At 51.7% G+C, this 19569-nt stretch overlaps 1 protein-coding gene across 1 annotated transcript in view; it reads left to right on the top strand.

Moving 5' to 3' along the window:
* Positions 1-19569, top strand: part of Gli2 (GLI family zinc finger 2) — a 239491-nt gene that overhangs the window by 50427 nt on the left and 169495 nt on the right. The window contains exon 2 of the mRNA XM_076547213.1: positions 3811-3986. Within this exon, the coding sequence (XP_076403328.1) occupies positions 3842-3986 (145 nt within the window). The 5' untranslated portion in view covers positions 3811-3841. The remainder of the gene's footprint in view (positions 1-3810; positions 3987-19569) is intronic.

Here is a 19569-nt window from a genome sequence, read left to right as displayed (position 1 = left end):
TCCACTTTTTCTGGACCTGATAAAATATTAGTTCATGAAGTCTTGTTGTAAGTGTAGCTTAGAAATTACTTGGAGATTGACTGTGACGGATGAGCACCTCGCTCAAGGTCCTGCGCTTGCTTGCAGGGCAGAACCCTTAAAGGGTTTCCTTGTTTGTTCTGTTTTTCTGAGACAGGGTCTCTGTGTGTGTCCCAGGCTAGCCATGAAAACTTGGCCCTCTTACTGCCAGGCCCTGGACCATGCCTGGGTTTACGGGCATGTTCTGCTAAGTCCCATACTCAACACTTTTAAAGAAGTTGGGGAGCTGGGGAGATGGTATAGTTGATAAACTGCTTGCCACACAAAGGTAAGCACCCGAGTTTGGATTGCCAACATCATTTTATAAAGTGCTAGGTTCAGCAGCCCACCTCTGTAATCTGAAACCGGACAGAGGGTCCCTGGGGCTCACTCACCAGGTTCAGTGAGAGACCCTGCCTCAAAATGATCAACAACAAACCAGAGTGATTGAAGAAAACACCCAGTGGTGACATATAGTCTTCACATGTACCCCCCAACACATGTGAATGCACACAAACACACGCATTATGTTTTCTTTGCACGTTTTGTGGGTTCTCCAGTCATAGGTATGGATGAGAGACCCCATGGAAATCCCGGGGAAACCATAGAGGTCCCTAGACCTGGGTGCAATCTCTAATGGAAAGGGGCTCCTCCCCAACCCAGGCCCAGGCTCCCCTTGGTGTAGCAGATTCCTGTGGAATGTGTCTGCATTTCCAGAGCTGTAAATGAAAGTGGGGGTTGACTCTCCTCCCCTGGGGTGTCCTGTGGCTCTCAGACCTTCCTGTGAAGAAGCTTTGGTGTAGGCTGTGGGAATCAGTCCACAAAGACCACCAGCCCCCAGCCATGCCGGGGAAGCCAAGCACAGACCCCTCCCTGCCATTCCCAGGAGGCAGTGGAGGGGGTGGGGGAAGGTGTCAGGGAAGACACAGGTGCAGTGGTGACTGGCTGTCCCTGGGGAGTGAAAGTTTCTCCTTGGGACCCAGGGTACCTGGTGTTTACCCAGAAATTAAGCTAATTCCACTAATTCTCGTGAATTATGAAGACTCTTGCCTCAGTCCCCTGCCTTCTTCTCCTGTGGCAGAGGAAAGGGGGGGGGGTCCTGCCTGGGCTGTTCTCTCCATCACCCACCCCCTTCCTGAATCCCAGGGGCTTGTGTGTGTAGCTGCGCCTTTCGCTCGGAATCTGCCGCCACATCCTAAGCGCTGAAGCTCCAAACCTTCTGTGCTCATACCCTCATGGGCCTTTTCTTGGGGTGACTATCACCCCAGGACTTCTAGGTCAGCAGAGAACCAGACTGGGGGCCCGCTCTGCCGCTTCTCTGGGAAGTGGCCTTAGGCAGCTCCTTAGGAGTGGTCCCTGCCGAGTCTTCCTGTGTTCCTAACACAGAACATCAGAGACCAGGGAGTAAGGGAACAGAAGAGGTTCGTTTCTCACTGCTCTTTCCACTCCCACCTTCCCACCCTCCAGGCCCACGTGAGCAGGGCCTGGTCCTCTAGCCAGGAAGACGAGGTGCGCACAGGGAGCCAAGTCTCTCCCTTTGCTTAAGCAGCGGCTCTCAACCCTTTGGGGGTGGAATGACCCTTTCACAGGGGTCACCGAAGACCACCAGAAAACACAGACGGTTACGTTACGATGCATAACATGGGCAAAGTTCCAGTTATGAAGTAGCAATGAAAATGATTTTGTGGTGGGGGTCGCCACAACATGAGGAACTGTATTAAAGGGTCACAGCATTAGGGAGACTGAGAACCACTGGCTTAGAGGTTTAAGTCTTAGTGGTCCAGAACTCGGCAGGAGGAGCTGGAGGGGATTCAGTGGCTTAAGAATGTTTGCTGCTGTTCCAGAGGATCTGAGTTCAGTTCTCAGCACCCACACCAGGCAGCCTGTAAGCTCCAAGGCATCTTCTTATGCCTCTGGCCTCTAAGGACACCTGCACAGATACACGTGCATACAAATAATTAAAAATATTAGTGAGTCCAACAGGAGACTAGAAGAATGTTGGAATATGATCAAGCACCAGGCTCAGGGAGAGGGAGCATGCTGATTTTATTATTATTATGATAGTGATGATGGTGATGGTGATGGTGATGGTGATGATCATGATCATGATCATGATCATGATGATGAATCTCTGTGTAGCCCCAGCTGTCCTATGACTCACTATTAGACCAGGCTGGCCTCAGATTCACAGAGACTTGCCTGCTTCTCCCTCTTGAGGGCTGGGACTAAGGGTGTGTGCTGCCATTCCCAGCTCTGCGGTTAATCTTGATTGATAGCCTGATGGATCTATGCACTGTGGGTATGTCTATGAGAGCATGGCTGTATGGGGTGTCAGGTAGACTCATAGCCTGACTGACGCAGGCCTCCGACCATGGGCTGTCCAGAGCAGGGGGAGAGGGCATCTGAATGGGGTTTCGTAGGTAGAGTAGAAGTGTATTCTGGAGAGGCTCCGCTGGCTGCTTGCCCTGTGCAGAAATGGCAATCACAGCTCTAGTGAGGGAAGTGTGAGTGTGTGTGTGGGGTGACCTAAGGGCAGTTCAGGTGGCTTGATTTTGTGTTGCTTGAGGCCAGGCTAAGGACCAGTATGAAAAAAGATAAGAGGTTCCAGCTCGTGGTTGCTAACTATTCTGATAGTAGGAAGCCACAGTAACAGGTTTTAATATTTTATTTATTGTTATTATATGCTTGTGGCTTGAATGCAGTGGCATGCATACATGTGGCTTACATGTTATTGTGCGTGTGTGCCTCGAATGCACTGGCATGCACACACTGTCAGAACTTCACGGAGTCGGTTCTTTCCTCCCACCTTTATACGGGTTCCTGTGATCAAACTCAGCTTTTCAGGCTTGTGCAGCAAGGCAGCCTTACCTGCTGAGCCAGACCACTGGCTCCAGAGCAACAGTTTTTAAAGATGGCTTAAGCCAGGCCTAGCACTACACACCTGTAATCCCAGCATGGAGGAAGCAGGAAGATCAAGGTCATGGTTGGATACAAAGTGAGCTTTAGGCCACCCTGGGCTACTTGAGCCCTTACAGCAGTGGCTCTCAGCCCCTCTAATGCTGAGACCCTTCAACACAGTTCCTGGTGTTGTGGTGACCCCCAGCCATAAAGTTCTTTTGCTGCTACTTTATAACTGTAGTTTTGCGGCTATGATTTGTAATGTGAATATCTGTGTTTTCTGATGTTCTTAGGTGACCCCTTCGACAGGGTTGTTTGACCTCCCCGAAAGTGTAAAGACCCCACAGGTTGAGAACCGCTGTCTTATAGAGAGAGGGGAAGCAGAGCGGGAGAGAGAATGAGAACACGTTCAATCCATAGATGATGACAGTTAGTGATGAGTGTTGACTGGACATCCAAACGAATCAACCAGTGAAGGAGGGAGAGAAAGCAGGAGATCGGGGGTCCTTTCTTAGAGAGGGTTGTCATTCTGTTTCTTCCTAGACTTCAGGCTCTCTGTTCTGGCTTCCAGGTCAGGAGGTTCTCTGCTCCTGGCTGCTTTCATCATTAAGAACGCCTTCCAGGTTAAAAAAGGAAAGTGCTCTGCTGTTGTCCCTGTGGCCATTCAGCAAGCAGACCACAAGCAGATTCTCGGGAAGAACATGTCAAAAATTAACTAAGTCCTTCCTCCTGGTGTGAAGATCCTGGGTGTGAACTTGGCTGCTCTAGGCCCGTGTGGTGCGAATCCGAGTTGGCATTTCCTGGACTGGGTTTGGGTGCGATGTTGTGGCTGAACGTCTTTGTCATTTCCTCCAGGGTCTACCACCCAAGAGTATGAGCCGCTGAGATGGAGACATCTGTCCCAGCCGCTGCAGTGGAGAAGAAAGGAGCCAAGGGCGGCCTCTTGGAGGACGGCAGCTTCCTGGATCCGGGGAAAAAGGCTTGTCCTCTGGCCGTGGCCGCAGCAGCGGCAGCTGTAGCTGCCCAAGGAGGTACACTTTCTGTTTTGCACGCTTGGAGAGCAGCAGGGGTGTTTTTCATGAGGTCATTAGGATTTAATGAGTGCGCTGGCCCCTGTCATCTGGGAGGCATGCTGGGTTTATGGAGGGCAGCGCCCCTGCCCCGGGAATCCCAGTCCCCACGAAGGTCACTTGCAGCTTTCTTTGGAGAGCTGACTGTCTCCGACTCTGGTGGCTGGGCCCGAGCAGGGAGAGGAGGGAGGGAGGAGAGTCAATACTAGGCAGCTGCCTGGCCACCCCGGGGTGTGTTTAGCTGGCACCCGGGAGATGTATCCTGAGAGCTTCTTGACTCTTGCCCGCTGAGGACTATTTCAGAAAGTAATTGTCTGCCAATGCCTGCTGGCTGTAATTAGAGGGTCAGGTATGGAATTTACTATCTTAGGTGGATTTCTGGCCAACTTAATTACAACAGAAGGGACTCCACAAGCCGTGGTCTCTCATTTCACTGTCCCTAAGAGAGATGTTCTCTGGTTTCCACCGACTGTGCCAGCATCCTGGTTGGGGAGCTTGGCGGGAAGGCGAGACCTCCCCTTGTCGCTGGGCTGTCCATCTGGAGGCCACACAACTATTCTGCCGCCGAGTGAAGAAACCGAGATTTTTCTTCTTTCCCTTTTTACTCAAACCCGTTTAGTTGTGTCCCAACACTTTCTTGCCCGGGTCAAGCACCCGAGGGGCCTGGTTTTAGGGCAGGGCTGAGTCTGTTTCTCTCCAGCTCTGAGCTGATGCTGCAGCTGTGGTCCCTGGGTTGTGCTGGGTGTAGCGGCAGGGGCCAGAACTCAGAGAAACAGAGCTGCCCTTGAGTTCTGCCTCTAAGGAGAGAGTGTAGGACCTCTTAGGTTGTTGTCACGGTATTCATTTCCTTTTCTCCCCACAATTCTAAGTTGGAAGAAAATTATGGAGCCAGAGAGGGAGAGGTGAGGTCCACCTTGAGCAGGGGAGAGGGTCTGAGTGTGTGGGCCTGACTCTTAGGTCAGGAAGGAGGGGCCACAGCCCGATGGGTCACCCAGCGAGGGAGGGAAGAATGGGACCTGATGCAGTGGAGTGAAGCTCTGGCCATGCTGCTTTCCTCTCCTGGGTGAGGTCTTGCTCCAGCAGTGACAGTCCCTTAGGTTTTCTCCCCGCCCCCTTCTTTAAGGCCGGGAGAGTTCCCAGGAGCTAGCTGCCAGTGGCTCCCACTTGTGCTGAGGGATCCGCCCTGACTTGGCCTTCCTCTCCCAAACAAGCCGAGCCATTCCGTGCCCGTCATGCCAACAGAGAGCAGACCTCGGCAGTAATTAGAACGTGATTGTGGGGAGAGAGCCCCTGTGGCATCAGACCCCGTTGTCACGGTTGAGGACAGTGACAGCAGGTGTTTGAGGGGTTTTCTACTGGGACAGGGGGCAGAGCTCGGAGCAGGGCCACTCCAGAGGAGCAACAGCCCCACGGTGCCTGCTCGGTGGCCCCTCAGTGCCCTTCCCAGGGGAGTTTGTCTGAGGAGGTCCTATGTGCATTTGGTTCACATAAGCAGGTGGCTTGTTGGCCAGTGCATGTCTCAGTCCAGTGCATGCACTCAGGAGCCATGCAGAGGCTGGGGTGGCCTCCACTGAAGCATGCTATACCTGCTCCCCAAGCAGCTTATTTGGAAGGAGGGGTGTCCTGGCATCTGGGAAGAGTGGCTGTGCCTGTGTGGGAATGGGGGACACAGTGGGATCTGTCTCTACTGGAGGCGGGTTAAAGGGGAGGGGCAAGGGAGCCCAGTGGTTAAACCCAAAGGACATTGCTGGGACTTGGCTTTCTATGTCATGAGGAGGTCCCACAGATGTTAGCTGCAATCCTCAAGATTTCCAGACAGGGTTGGCAAGATGCCTCTTCCGGTAAAGGTGCTTGCTGCCAACGCTGCCAACCCAAATCCCACCCCCGGGACCCACATGGCGGGAGGTGAGAACCACCAGCTCCTGCAGGTTTCTGTCTGACCCCCCCCACGCTATTGCATGCATGTGTCCCCCTCAATCAATAAATGCCATTAAAACTTGAAAAACTATTCCAAGACCCCACTCTTCCTTGAATACTCTGACAGAGCAGAGGGACCAAGGAAGGTTCCTCTTGTGCAAGTTTCAGTGTGAGGCCCAGCAGGAGGGTGATAAGGATATCCTCAACATACGATAAGGAGTGGGGCCTTGAAGGGTGTCTGCCGGGAGCCAGCCACATTTGCTTAGCCTCTGAGGACTTTGGCTGTCAGCTTGCAACCATATGCTATTGTGTGTATCAGTGGTGAGAATCTATAGGGCACAGGCAGGCACTGTCAGTCTATGCTGGGCTGAAGATGTGGTTGTGTACGTGTTTAGGGCTTCAGGGTCAAGATGAACTGCAGGTGTATGTGAGGCCACAGGTGTGTCCCAGACTGCAGGGCATATATATGGGACTATAGGGGGTATGCTAGGCAGCAAGTGTGTGGGTACCTACTACAGGAGCATGCTGAGCTGCGGGTGCATGCTGGGCTGCAGGTGCATGCTGGGCTGCAGGTGCATGCTGGGCTGCAGGTGTCCGCCTCGTGGCATGTGGGGGCTGCAGGTGTGTGCATGTGGCTGCACATGTGTGCTGGGCTTCAGGGGACAGGCCTGCAGAGAGCCCAGCACCGGTCCCTGAAGCCCCCCTTTGCTGCGTTGTTTGTAGACATCCTGGTGTGAGACAGATAGGGCAGGATTGTGGCACAGCTGACTCCCAGAACTGTCCAGACAGTTGCTTGTACCTTTAAAGCGTGAGACCTTGTTCACACGGCCTGCATCAGGGCATGCAGCCATCTGGCAGGAAGTGATGGGTACGTGGGTCTACGATATCCTGCCTTATACGCATCTGAGGAGGGTTGGGGTGGATGGGTTCTGCCTTAAGACATGGGCAGTTACAACTGGAGGACCTGGTCCTGCAACCTTTCAGTGACTATATGGAGATGCTGGATGCGTCTTGGATTCTGGGTGTCACACATGGAAGGCTCTGGGTTCAATGTCATTATCAGGGAAAAAAATCTATGCGAGTTCTCCAAGTATTCTCAATATCTTCAGAACATTGTATCTGCAAGGTGTGGAGCCCTCAGATACAGAGAGCTGAACTCGGCTTGCTTTTACATTGTTACTTTAGACTGTGAGGGTATGACTGGAGCTGTCATTTTGTCCCCACTATCTCTGGGTGTCAGCCTTGGAAAGGCCTCCTGTGTGTCCTTGTGCCTCAGTGGCCTCCTCTGCCCCAGAACTGGCAGCTCTTGATCGCTTACAGAGAGCTGATATACAGGGTGTGCCATGGCACATTGGTGGAGTCCCTGGCTCCAGTGGCCTCTCTTGTTCAACTTCTAGAGGAGTCCGCAGGCTCAGGGCTGGGAGTTCCTGAAGTGTGGGTCAGAAGCACCTCTCAGGGCTGGGAAAATGCACAAGCCTGAGAATATGGCTTCCATCCCCAGAACCCACGTAAAAAAGCTTGAAGTCGTGGTGCATCCTTGTAATCCCATAGCTAGAGACGGGGACAGGTGGGTCCCTGGAGCTTGACGGACAGCCAGCCTAGTCTGTTCAGTGAGTTCCAGGTGAATGAGAGACCGCATATCACAGAAAAACACGCGGAAAGCACCTGGGAATGGCGCCTGAAACTGACCTTTGACTTCCGTGGCCTGTGTGTGCGCGAATGCTCGGAAACACACACAGAGACAGAGACAGGCAGACACACACACACACACACGCACACGCACACGCACGCGCACGCGCACGCGCACGCGCACGCGCACGCGCACGCGCACACGCACACGCACACGCACACACACACGCACAGCTTTTCGGAGGCAGGGCAGGGCCTGGCGGGTCAGGCAGGCAGGCTGTACTGCAGTCCGGCTGGGAAAGGCCCCCTTCAGGATGGGCGGGAGACGTCCCAGGAGCCTGAGCAGGAGCCACGCTGGGTGGCTTTCACAGCCTCTTCAGCTGTTGAGCTAACACTCTAGAGGCCATAAATCTTTAAAAATACATTTTGGCCCAGGGTCCCCCCACCCTCTAATTTTTAAAATGGTGTAATTTGCAAAGCAATTTAAGTCAGATGTTTCTCGTTGCTTTCCACCGAATCTGTCCAAATGCTGTCGTATTTTCCTCGTCTGCCACGGATTCTTTTCCAAAAATATTTCTGAACTGCTTTGTGTGCTTCCACGGGGACTGGACCATTCTAGAAACCTTGGGGATAGCCTTGAAGCTGGGAGCTTGAGCCTGATCTCCTGTACTGAAATCAAGCCCCCAGTCCAGTTTCAGGAACCCGAGGGCTAAGGACAGTGACGAACCCAGGCAGCCAGCCATTGCGGCCGCTCCTCTCCCACAGCATCAGTACCCCATAGGAATTAGAAGCGTTTCCCCCTTTTCCACTGGTTCCGGGAATGGAACTGCTAGCCTCTTGCTTGCTAAGTTCTCAGTCTATACTGAGCTGGTCCCAAGACTCCAGAAGCGCTAATTCTTGGGTCCCACCCCAGACCTACAAAACTGGGGGTCTCTGGGGTCAGCACCGCGGGCCCAGTTTAAGCAAAGCTTCTGGGAAACTCTGATACATTCACTTTCATCGCCCTCTCTGCCCACCCCCCATGCCCCTCGGGGGCTGTTTTATTTCCTCTCTCTCTCCTTTCCTCCCCTCCCTGTCTCTCCCTCCCTCCCTCCCCCTCACCCCCTTCCTGTCTCTCTTCTTCCCAGCTTTTCTCCCCTTCCCTTCTCCCTCCCATTGAGTGTGCAACCCAGGACTTCTTGTTTTAAACTTGCTTAATATCCCCGAGCCACACCCCAGCCCTGAGACTCTTAATGTCTGAGACTCTCATGTCCTGGCTTCCTGAGGGGAGCCGGGTGTGTGTGTGTGCGAGGCAGTGGCTGCTCCTAGAGGAGCTGCTAATGGTTCACACCTGTCCCATGGTGCTTCATGGCAGTACAGGGTACTGGCAGCAGTACCCGTACAGTGAAGCTAGACTGCTTGGACAAGCCTACGTTCCCTTGAGCTCAGTTTTCTCATCTGTGAAATAGGTGTGATAGTGGTAGGTGTTCCACAGTGCTGTCGGATGCCATCTGAGTTAGACTTGGGGCGCACTTAGCAGAGGAGCATGGTCAGTTCTTGGGAGGCATGAGGGACGTCTGTTCTGTGTTCACTACTACGTTCTTGTTGGAGTTCTTGATGGAGTCTGCTGACTCAGCCTGACCTAGAAAGCATCCCTCCCACTGGTCACCCTTGCCTGAGGGACCCACGGAGGCCCAGCACCTTCTGCAGGAAGCCTAGCTTTCTGGCATCTTTATTCTCCAGAGCAGCACACACAGACCCTGTCTCGATTTGCTGGGCTGCCCTGAGCAGGTCCTCTGACTCAGTCATCGCCCCTGTACACTGAATAGAGCAGCCAGTCCCAAGGTCACCCTTGGAGCTGAGAGCGCCATCTTAAAAAAGTGGGCTCAGGGTCGGAGCGTCGTGATTTCTTCCAACAGACCTTTCCAGTTTCTCAGTGTGGTTGCCCCGAGGAGAGAGGGGCCGGGGGTGGAACTGATGGGTAGAAGGCTTGCCTCGCATGTAGGAAGTCTCGGGTTCCAGGGCCAGCACTGCACAAACCCGGAATGGTAGCCCATGTCTGTAATCCTGGCACTCCAGAGGTGGTCAGGACAGTGGGAAGTTCAATATCACAGCCAATTGGAGGCCAGCCTGGACTACATGAGGCTTGAGAAAAGGCTAGCTTCCTGTGGCCAGGCCAGTCTACCAGGGTTGGGCACGGATTGGCTGTATGATCTCATGTTCGGGAAGACTCTGTGTCACCTCCCCATACTGACTACCCTTTATCTTGTTCACTGGCCTGGTTGGCTTTTTGGAAAGCATCTTTGAAACAGATTGGCTTGGAGTGTGTGAGTGTGTGTGTGTGTGTGTGTGTGTGTGTGTGTGTGTGTGTATGTGTATGTGTGTGTGGTTTCTCTTCTGTATTGGAACACTGATGATACCAGGAGATTCCCCACTGTGATGTCTGTCTGTCTGTCTGTTTGTCTATCTATCCCCTTATATAGTCCAGGCTAGCCTCAAACGTAGCTATGTAGCTGAGGGTGGCTCTCATCTTCCTGCCTGCACCTCCCCAGTACTGGGATTGCAGAGGCGTGCCTGCTTTATGCCTGGTTTTTGTGGTACTAGGGATGGAACCAGAGCTTGATGCAGATCAGGCAAGTGCTCTCCCGACTGAGCTCCATCCCCAGCCCGCCAGGGAGGCCATTTAAGCAACAGAGACCTCCAGGATGTCTCTGCATCCTGCCCAGTGCGCCCACTTTACCCATCTTACCACACCCAGGGATCTGTGCAACACCCTCCAACTGACCCGTAGCTCAAGGTCCCTGGTGTCTGCCCTCTGTCTCTGCACCCTCCACTTGCCCTCTCGGATGCCTACACAGGCTAACCCCGTCATCACTGTGTCTTGACACTGCTGTCCCCCCACCCTGTCTCCCGCACAACAGCCATTGTGCCACCAATTGTCCATCGAGTGACACTGTCGTTCCAGGTGTGTGCCAAGCGGGCTATAGTGGACAGCTGCCAGCCTGAGCTCCCTGCCTGTAAGAGTCAGCTGATGCTGGCCCTGTCCTGTGGGGTCCTATTGTCCCTCAGCCCCTGGGCCGTGTGGACAGCAGGGAAATGGTCAGGCATCCAGCGCTCACCTGTCTTTCTCTGTGGGGCCACACACAGGCCGGGAGGCACTCAGGTGTGACTAAGTGGGCAATTATTCTTACTTAAGTGATGTTCAGGATCGCTGTCGAGACTGCACGGGAGCTAGTTTTATGGCCCAGCTGCCTGGGACAGCTTGTTCCCACCAGACTCTGCCCAGGGAGTGCAGTGCGCTGTTCCCAGCAGCCTGGCTTGCCCTGGGAGTGGAAAGGAGTCGGGGCCCTCAGGGGTGTATTGAATAGGTTCTGGACTGTAGCTAGTTTTTTTCCAGTCCTGCCTGGCCCACGGTCAGGACAAATCTCTCTCACCCGCCAGTCCTGCAGCCACTTAGACCCAACCGAGTAAACACACAGAGACTTACATTGCTTACAAACTGTATGGCTGCAGCAGGCTTCTTGTTATCTAGTTCTTATATCTTAAATTAACCCGTATCTATTAGTCTATAAGTTGCCACGTGGTTCGTGGCTTACATCTCACCTTACATCTCACTCACTTCTCATGGCGGTGGCTGGCAGCGTCTCTCTGTCTCAGCCTTCCACTTCCCAGAATTCTCCTCTCTCCTTGTCCTGCCTGGCTACTGGCCAATCAGCTTTATTTATAAATCAGTCATTCAGAGCACTGGACATTCTGGAGTATTGGAGGTTCTTCCCTATTTAAAGCAATGACTGTTGGCCGGAACAAGTCTGGATTGGGGTCAGTTAGGCTGGGCCTCAAACAGACATAACTCCAAAGCCTATGGATGATGTGATTTATCCTCTTCACACCGGTCTATAACTTAATTAATTAATTAATTAATTAATTAATTGATTAGGGAGACATGGTAGTGTTGGCTACTACTCCTCCCTGCTGTACCAAAATACCAACCAAAGCAACTTGAGGAAGGGGTTTGTTTGCATTACCATTTGAGGGGGCCCTGCCTCTCTCTGTTTCCCAGGCCTCCAGTATACTGAATGCTTGTCTCCCTCCCTCTCTCCCTCTCCCTCCCTCCCTCTCTTGCTCCCTCCCTCCCTCTCTCTCTTCCCTCCTCCCTCTGCTTCCCCTCTCTCTCCTTCCCCTCTGTCTTAGGGTTTCTAGTGCTGTGATGTAGAGGAAGCCAGGGCACTTGCTACTTCACACCAGTCTGAATACACTGCTATTTGCTGTTTGAGCCACAGTGGATTCACCTGTCTTGGTTAGGTTGCTATGTTGTGGTAAACACCATGACCAGAGACAACTTGGGGAGGAAAGGGTTTATTTCATCTTACAGCCCACAAGTCACACTCCATCACTGAGAGAAGTCGGGGCAGGAACTCAAGGCAGGAACTGAAGCAGAAGCTGTGAGAAAACGTTGCTTACCTGCTTGCTCCGCGAGGCTTTCTCAGCCTGCTTTCCTCTAGTCTCAGAGTGACCGGCAGTGAGCTGAGCCCTCATTAATCAAGATAGTGATGTGCCGACTAGTCTACAGTACAGCCTTACAGAGGCATTTTCTCCATTAAGATGCCCTCTTCCCAGATATGTCTAGGTTTGTGTCAAGTTGACAAAAACCAAGCAGCATGCTTGAATCCTTACCAGCTTGACAGACAAAACATCACTTAACCACAACCTTTCCTTTTTGGCTTATCCCCAAGATCTCATTTACTCATATCACAATATAAACACACTGTACCTAAAACACAAGTCTCCCATGATTTAAAAAAAACATGTTGATATTTTAAAAGTTTTCATTTAAAAAAAAATCACTCTTTTAAAAATTTAAAGTCTCTCAACTATGAGTGCCTGTAAAATAAGAAATAAGTTACATACCTTCTAACTCCAAGAGGGAAGAAGCAGGGCATGGCCACAGTCAAATTAAAGAAAGCAGATCCACAAAGTGCACCAGTGTGGAGCTCAGTCTTCTGGACTCCTGATCTTCTGGGCTCCAAAGGCCTGGAGTAGTCCCACTCTCTGGCTCTGCCAGCCACAGCACACGGAGCACCTCTCGGGCGCTCAGGCTGGCTTCACCTGCAGCTGCTGTCGCCTTTGGTGGCCATCCCACAGTGCTGGCATCTCCCAGGTACTGGGTCTCCTGGGCTCTCTTTGGGAACTCTAGACCACGGTACCAAGCCTCAATGTCTCTCCATGATCCCTTCCATCCTGGGATTGATCAACTTCCACCGAGGCTGCACCTTCACCAGTGTCCTCTCCTGGCCTCTCACAGTGCCTCAGCTGCTCTCCATGACCCTTCATGCCTTCAAAACAACAGCACCTGGGAACCCTGAAGAAACACATCCCAGAAGATTTGGACCCAGTGATGCCACTCTGTTCTTAATCACGGCTTATTCCTCGGCCCCAGCTGACCAGAACTACAGATTGTTAATTCAAAATATCAAAATGATAATTCAGAGTCTTGAAGAGACTGTCAAGCTTCCTCTTGAGACTTCACAAGCCCTACCTCCATGCTCCACACCGCTCTCAGCTTTATCTTACATGTTCCCACAGTAACTCGTTATGCTCTGAACTGAATTCAGTGCCTTTTGTAGCCCAAAGTTCTACCACAGTCGTCCCCAAAACAACATAATGCCAGGCATGTCACGGCAAAATCCCACGGACCTGGCACCAATTTCTGTCTTAGTTAGGGTTTTTGTTACTATGATAAACACCACGACCAAAAGCCCCATGGGGAGGAAAAGGCTCATTTCATCTTGTAACTTGCAGGTCATGCTCCATCACTGAGGGAAGTCAGGGCAGGAACCTGCAGGCAGGAACGGAAGCAGAAGCCGTGGAGAAATGCTGCCTCCTGGCTTGCTCAGCCTGCCTTCTTACAGCATCCAGGTCCACCTGCCCAGGACTGTCGCCATTCCCTATGGCCTTGGTCCTCCCACATTAATCATTAATCAAGAAAATGCCTAGCCTACAGGCCAATCTTGTGAAGGCATTTTCCCAATTAAGATTCCCTCTCCCAGGCCTGGCATGGGGGCACACTCGTTTAATCCCAGCATTTGGGAGGCAGAGGCAGGTGGATCTCTGTAAGTGAGAGGCCAGCTTGGTCTACATTGTAGACTCTACAAGGTAAGTTTGAGGACGGCCAGGGCTGTATGATGAGATCTTTTCTCAAACAAACAATCAAGCAAACAAACAAACAGATTCCCTCTTCCCAGGTATGTCTAGGTTTGTGTCTAGCTGACAAAAATCTACCCTCTCTCTTCTCCTCTGCTTCCTTTCTTCCAAATTACTTTTTAAAATTCTCGACAGTTTCATAATCTATGCTCATGTATAGTGTATCTTGACTATATTCACTCCTCTTCCCTGCCTCATCCCCTCCCCCCAACTCTCACGGAACCCCTTCTTCCCAACAAGGCCCCCCCCCATTTTCATGTCGTGTGTGTGTGTGTGTGTGTGTGTGTGTGTGTGTGTGTGTGTGTGACTGACTGACTGACTGACTGAATTTAATTGGGGTTGCTTGCCAAACAGGGGTAGTATTATTTACTGAAGCGTGGCCAACTCCTCCCCAGGCAGCCATCACCCGCCGATGCTCCATTCTTGTGTCTTATTGTGGTTGTTAAATGGATGTAGGGTCGCACAGCCTTGAGGTCCTTTCTAGCGACAGAATGAGAGAAAGCTTCCGCGATGAAACACAATGTACAAGCTGCTCATTGTACAGATTTGGAAACTGAGGTCCAGAGACCGGGCATACATACCAGTGGGCACCTGGTCATAGCATTATTCCTGGAAAGTCTCATCGGGTTGGGCAGAGCTGTCCTTCAGCCCAGGCCCTAACCTCACCTTCCCAAATTGACAGTGTTTATGTGGCGAATAGTTTTCTGACGTTTGGTTCTGTCAGGACTAATTTTCGCATTTCTAAAGCCTGGTGAAAATACAGCCTCATTACTCTGGTGTCAGTGCGCAGTTTACTGTTCGTATATTCCGAGGTTTATCATTTTAGTCATGTTTAACACGACTGCACCAGGCATGCTCTATTAAATCCTGCTTCTTTTACATTCCTGTCCGGAATTATTTATTCGGAACAATTTCCACCCTATCAAAAGACACAGCTAATGCTGTGTTTTAATGTGTTATTTACACACAGAATAACCTATTTACAACTCCGTGTGCGCCAGAGGGAGAATGGATGGGCCCGCGCCCCGCGTTCTGTTCTATCGGGCTTTAACAATCTGGAAAGCTAATAGAACCATTTATCATTGGCGGGGAGGGGTCGGATAATTTACTCTATGCTTGTGGCCAGGTCCCACTGCCTCTGATCTGGGGAGCATTTGGAGGATAATGAAGTCGAGCCTGGCATCTAAATGGGTGTGAGAGGGCCCCAGGTGGTTTGCATGTGTTTGCAGGGGACGGCCTGGATGTGGTGATGGGGGTGACCCTGCTTCCACCCTCTAAGAGGTTTCCCATTGGAGGTGACTCCCAGGGCAGGGTGATGGATCCCATATGGGAGGGAGGGGCAGCGTCTGGGCTGGGTGTCCCCAGCTGGAAGAGTGGTCCATCGAGGCTGCTTCTTGAGAGCTCAGGGACTTGACAGTAGCCATTGGACCCACACATTTCCATAGTGGGGGTGCGACCTAGCGGACAAGTCCTAAGCTGAGTTTGGTGTATGGCCCTCAGTTGTCTTGTTTATTTATCTAATTTATAATGGCTTTATTTGTTTACTTATATTCTCTCATTTATTTCATTTTGTGTATGTGGTACGTGGACGTGTTTGTGTATTATGTGTTTATATGTTTGTGGTGTTTGTGTGTACACATTTGTATGTTTGCATCTGTGTGGTGATGTGTGTATTTGTGCACTATGTATATGTGCGTGCATGTTTGCATGTGTGCATGCGTTAGTATATCTGTGCATGTACAGGTTTGTGTATGTGTGTATAGAGGGGGCGCACGTACTTGTGGAAGCCAGAGGTTGACATTAGTTATCTCCCTCTACCGTTTTCACTTTAGTTTTGTGAGACATGTTTTCTCACCAAATTTGAAGCTGACTAGCTCAGCGAGACTAGCAGACCATCCAGCCCTAGGCATCTTCCTGTCTCTGCCTCCTCAGTGCTGGGATTATAGGCGTATGCTGGCTATGCGTAGCATTTCTTTTGCTGAGCATAGAACTAGGGTCCTCATGCTTGTGAGGCAAGCACTTTACCGACTGCTCCATCTCTCCAGCCCCTGGGTGGTCTTTGAATGGACCCTGAGGGATGAATGGCAGAAACCGTCCTTTGGTGCCTATACCCGAGGAGCAGATGGAGGAGAGGAATCCAGGAAACAGAGTTCCTGGTCTCTGTCAGTGTGAGGGGAATGGGGCCACTATGATGTTCATCTTGACTGTCAACTTGATAGCTCTAGCATCATCCAAGAGACAAATCTCTAGGCCTGTTTGTGAGAGCGTGTCCGTACTGAGTTAACTCACGTGGATATCCCCATTTCACGGGCTGGAGCTCCTGGGCACCAGCGTGCACTGCTCTCCGCTTCCTGACTGTGGGTGCCACGTGACCAGCCACCTCACGCTCCTGCCACTGTGCCTTCCCCCACCATCCTGGTCTCTGCCGTTGGAATGTGGGCCAAAATAAACTCCCCCTTTCTCCCACACTTTGCCTTCATCGGGGATTTTGCCAGATACACAGAAAGTGGAGTCTATGAAGTGTGGCATGGGCGTGCTCCCCGGGGGACCGTGGCCTTGAACCTTTTCTCTGACCTTCTACCTTGGGGACCTGCCACGTTCATCTCAGATGCAGTCATATGCTACCTTGGAGAGCTGGGGTTGTAAATAAGGAGCGTAGTGTCTGGGCAGCCCCTGGCACACAGTGGGTGTCCTGTAGGCGGCCGGTGCTGCTCAGAGTGCTGCTGTTCTCGCTGATCTGTGATTATTAATTCAGGAGCTGTTTCCTCAGAGTAGCACACATGTTATTGATAAATATTTGAGAGAGTGAATGAATCTGAGGCTTCGGCGTGAGCAGCAGTTCACACATGATGAGGCTATGATATCTAACTCAAGGAACAGTGTGGGCAAAGGTCCTGGGGTCTGCACGTGCTGCAGGGTGTCTGAGACCAGATGCCGAATAAAGAAAGCTAGCAAGGAAGCTGGTTTTCCAGCCCCATCTGAGAGACTCTCTTTCCTCCTGGCCCTGACAGAAGCTCATGTCTGAGGCTGTGTCTAGTGGCCCTTCCTGGATACATCTTCCAGCTGGGGCCAGCTGGCCTTCTCTCCTTCCTCTTAGGCTGTAGAGTCCTGTCCTAGGCAGCTGTCCTTGGCTGGTTTCCTGTGGACATGCCCTGGCAGGCCCTGCTTGTAGGTGAGAAGATGCTGCTGTGTTTGGGGGGGATTGGGAGGTCTGTGACCCCGGCAGTGTGCATGTCCCTCTGCCACCTGACCACCCCTCCACCCCCGTTTCAGAGTCAACATTTGAGCCAAGCCTTCAACTTGTTGGGCTGCAAGCACCCCAGGATAGCTATGAATGTGATCCAACACAAAACTGTAACTTACTTAAGACATTATGAGGTTTTTTTTTTTTTTCTTTATGATTTTGTTTGTATTGTGGTTTGGTTGAACAATGTGAATTCTGTAGGAGACAGTGGAGTGGGTGCCTGAGATTTGAACTCAGGTCCTCATACATATGGAGTAAGCAGCTTTGCTGGAAGAGCCGTTTTCCTAGCTCGCCCCTTCCCCAGCTGGGCCATTTAGATTGAAGAGACCCCAGATACCCCAGCCCTGGGGACAAGCCTGATTTATAACCAGTCACAGAAAATATACATGGGGAGATGGACACGCGATGTGGCCGTTGTAAAGATAAGTAACAGCAGTTTCCAGGCCATTTAAACCCTTGCCTTTGGGGTATGAAGGGGTCTCTGCAGATGGTAAGTCTTCATCGAGAAATGTTTACTCATAAACGGACACCGAAAAGCCCTGAGATGAATGCATTCAGCCTTTTATGGAGCCACAGCAGCCTCTTGGTAGTGGGAGCTGCAAATCACCTGCCATCCATCCATCCATCCATCCATCCATCCATCCATCCATCCATCCATCCGTCTCGAAGTTGGGGGTGGATTGAGAATAACCCTCACTTCCTACCCTCCAGAGGCTGGAGGTCCTCAGCCTTCCCGATGCTGAGACCCTTTAATACAGTTCCTCATGCTGTGGTGACCCCCGACCAGAACATGATTGTCGCTGCTACCTTGTAACTGTGACTTTGCTGCTGTTCTGAATCGTAATGTAAATATCTGTGTTTTCTGCGGTCTTTGGAGACCTGTGACCGACATGTTGAAGTCCGCTGCTCCTGACCTTCCTCACCAATTCTGCTCCCCCTTCCTTTCCACCACGCGTGGATCGTGTTACCCCAGCTGTCTGCTGTGGCTCCCAGGTACCGTGGCACCAAATCTGAGTTATCTGGACCCGTGTGTCACCAACCTGTGTCTTCAAGCCTCCTACTGTCCCTCCAAAGGGGTTTCTTTGTGGTTGTGTGTGTCACAGGTGCGTGAGGATGCGTGTGTGCGCGGACACACATTTGGAAGCCAAGAGGTTGACAGTGGGTGTCGACCTCCGCCCCTCTCCACTTTAGTTTGAAGCAGGATCTCTCACTGAGCCCAGAGCTCACTCCTCTGGTTAGGCTGGCCGGCCAGTGAGCCGCAGGGTCCTTCTGTCTCCACCTTGCCAGGACTGGGGTTACAGGCGCATGCCAGCCTGCTTGGATTTTTATGTGAGTGCTGGGGATTGAACTCGGTCTTCACGCTTGCTCCTCAGGCCTCTTACCCACTGAGCCAGCTCCCTAGTCCCCTGAAGGGCCCCCTTGCTACCTCTGCACCTTTTCACAGTTCTCCCCAGGTGTCTTTTGTGTCCCTGTTCCTGGGAGAGCTGTCCAGATACCCTCTCCATATTACTGAACTGGGCTTCTTGGGGTGCAGACTTCACCCTCCCCCCAATGTAGCCCCATTGATAAATCTCCTTTTTCTGCTTTTTACCCTTTATTTGGCTGTTTCAGTGGGCTTTTCCAGGGCACATGGCCAAACTTGGCTTCAAGGATAAGCTGGAGTCTGTGAAGACAGTTGGAGGCTAACAGCCTCCCCATCCTGGGTCTCCCTAGTACCACTTTGGGGTTTTCACAGTACCTTCCAGTGATTCCCCTAGAGCAGTGGTTCTCAACTTGTGGGCCAATGACCCCTTTGTGGGCTCCCTAAGACCATCAGAGAAAACAAATATTTACTTTACCATTCATAACAGTAGCAAAATTACAGTTATGAAGTAGCAACAAAAATAATTTTATGGTTGGGGTCACCACATGAGGAACTGTATTAAACGGTCACAGCATTAGGAGGGTTGGGGACCACTGTCCTAGAGCCTTTCCTGGGTCTCCTCGTTGCCTCCCTAGGGTTTCCTCTTTGCACTCACACCTCACAAGTCACTGTATGAACTCCCTGTCACCCTGTGCATACCATATACCTTTAGGATGTGCCCATCCCTCACCCAAATGGCTCATTGAGGTCCCCCAAGGCCAGTGGAGTGGTCTGCCATCTTCCTTCTTAACATTTTCTTCACCCATCTCTGCCCACCATGGCGCCCCTCCCCCATGTTCTTTAGCCCATTCTTCCTCCACTGTGAGCCCCAGGGCTCTGTGCCAGGGTTCTGTCCTGGGCCTCTTCTCTGGTTGGAAACCCTGCCACAGACCTTTGATACACGCCCGCTCATCTGGACATCCCAGGCCCTCTGCCTGTCTGGCATGCCCTTCCCCTTGGCCTGGATGGGCCTGTGGCTGAACCCCAAGTGCCTCATTTCCACTCTCCTAAGGGAGTGGGACCACCAGTCATTCATCAGTTACACTGTATAGTGTAACCAGAGGGTGGAGTTTTTCTGTCCTCACCACCCAGTCCCAAATCAACACCCAAAAGCTTATACTAATTACAGAATGTTTGGCCACTAGCTCAGGCTTATTGCTAACTAGCTCTTA

This window comes from Peromyscus maniculatus, chromosome 11 (assembly GCF_049852395.1).
Source record: "Peromyscus maniculatus bairdii isolate BWxNUB_F1_BW_parent chromosome 11, HU_Pman_BW_mat_3.1, whole genome shotgun sequence".
Classification (NCBI taxonomy): Eukaryota; Metazoa; Chordata; class Mammalia; order Rodentia; family Cricetidae; genus Peromyscus; species Peromyscus maniculatus.
This window is presented reverse-complemented; position numbering and strand designations above follow the sequence as displayed.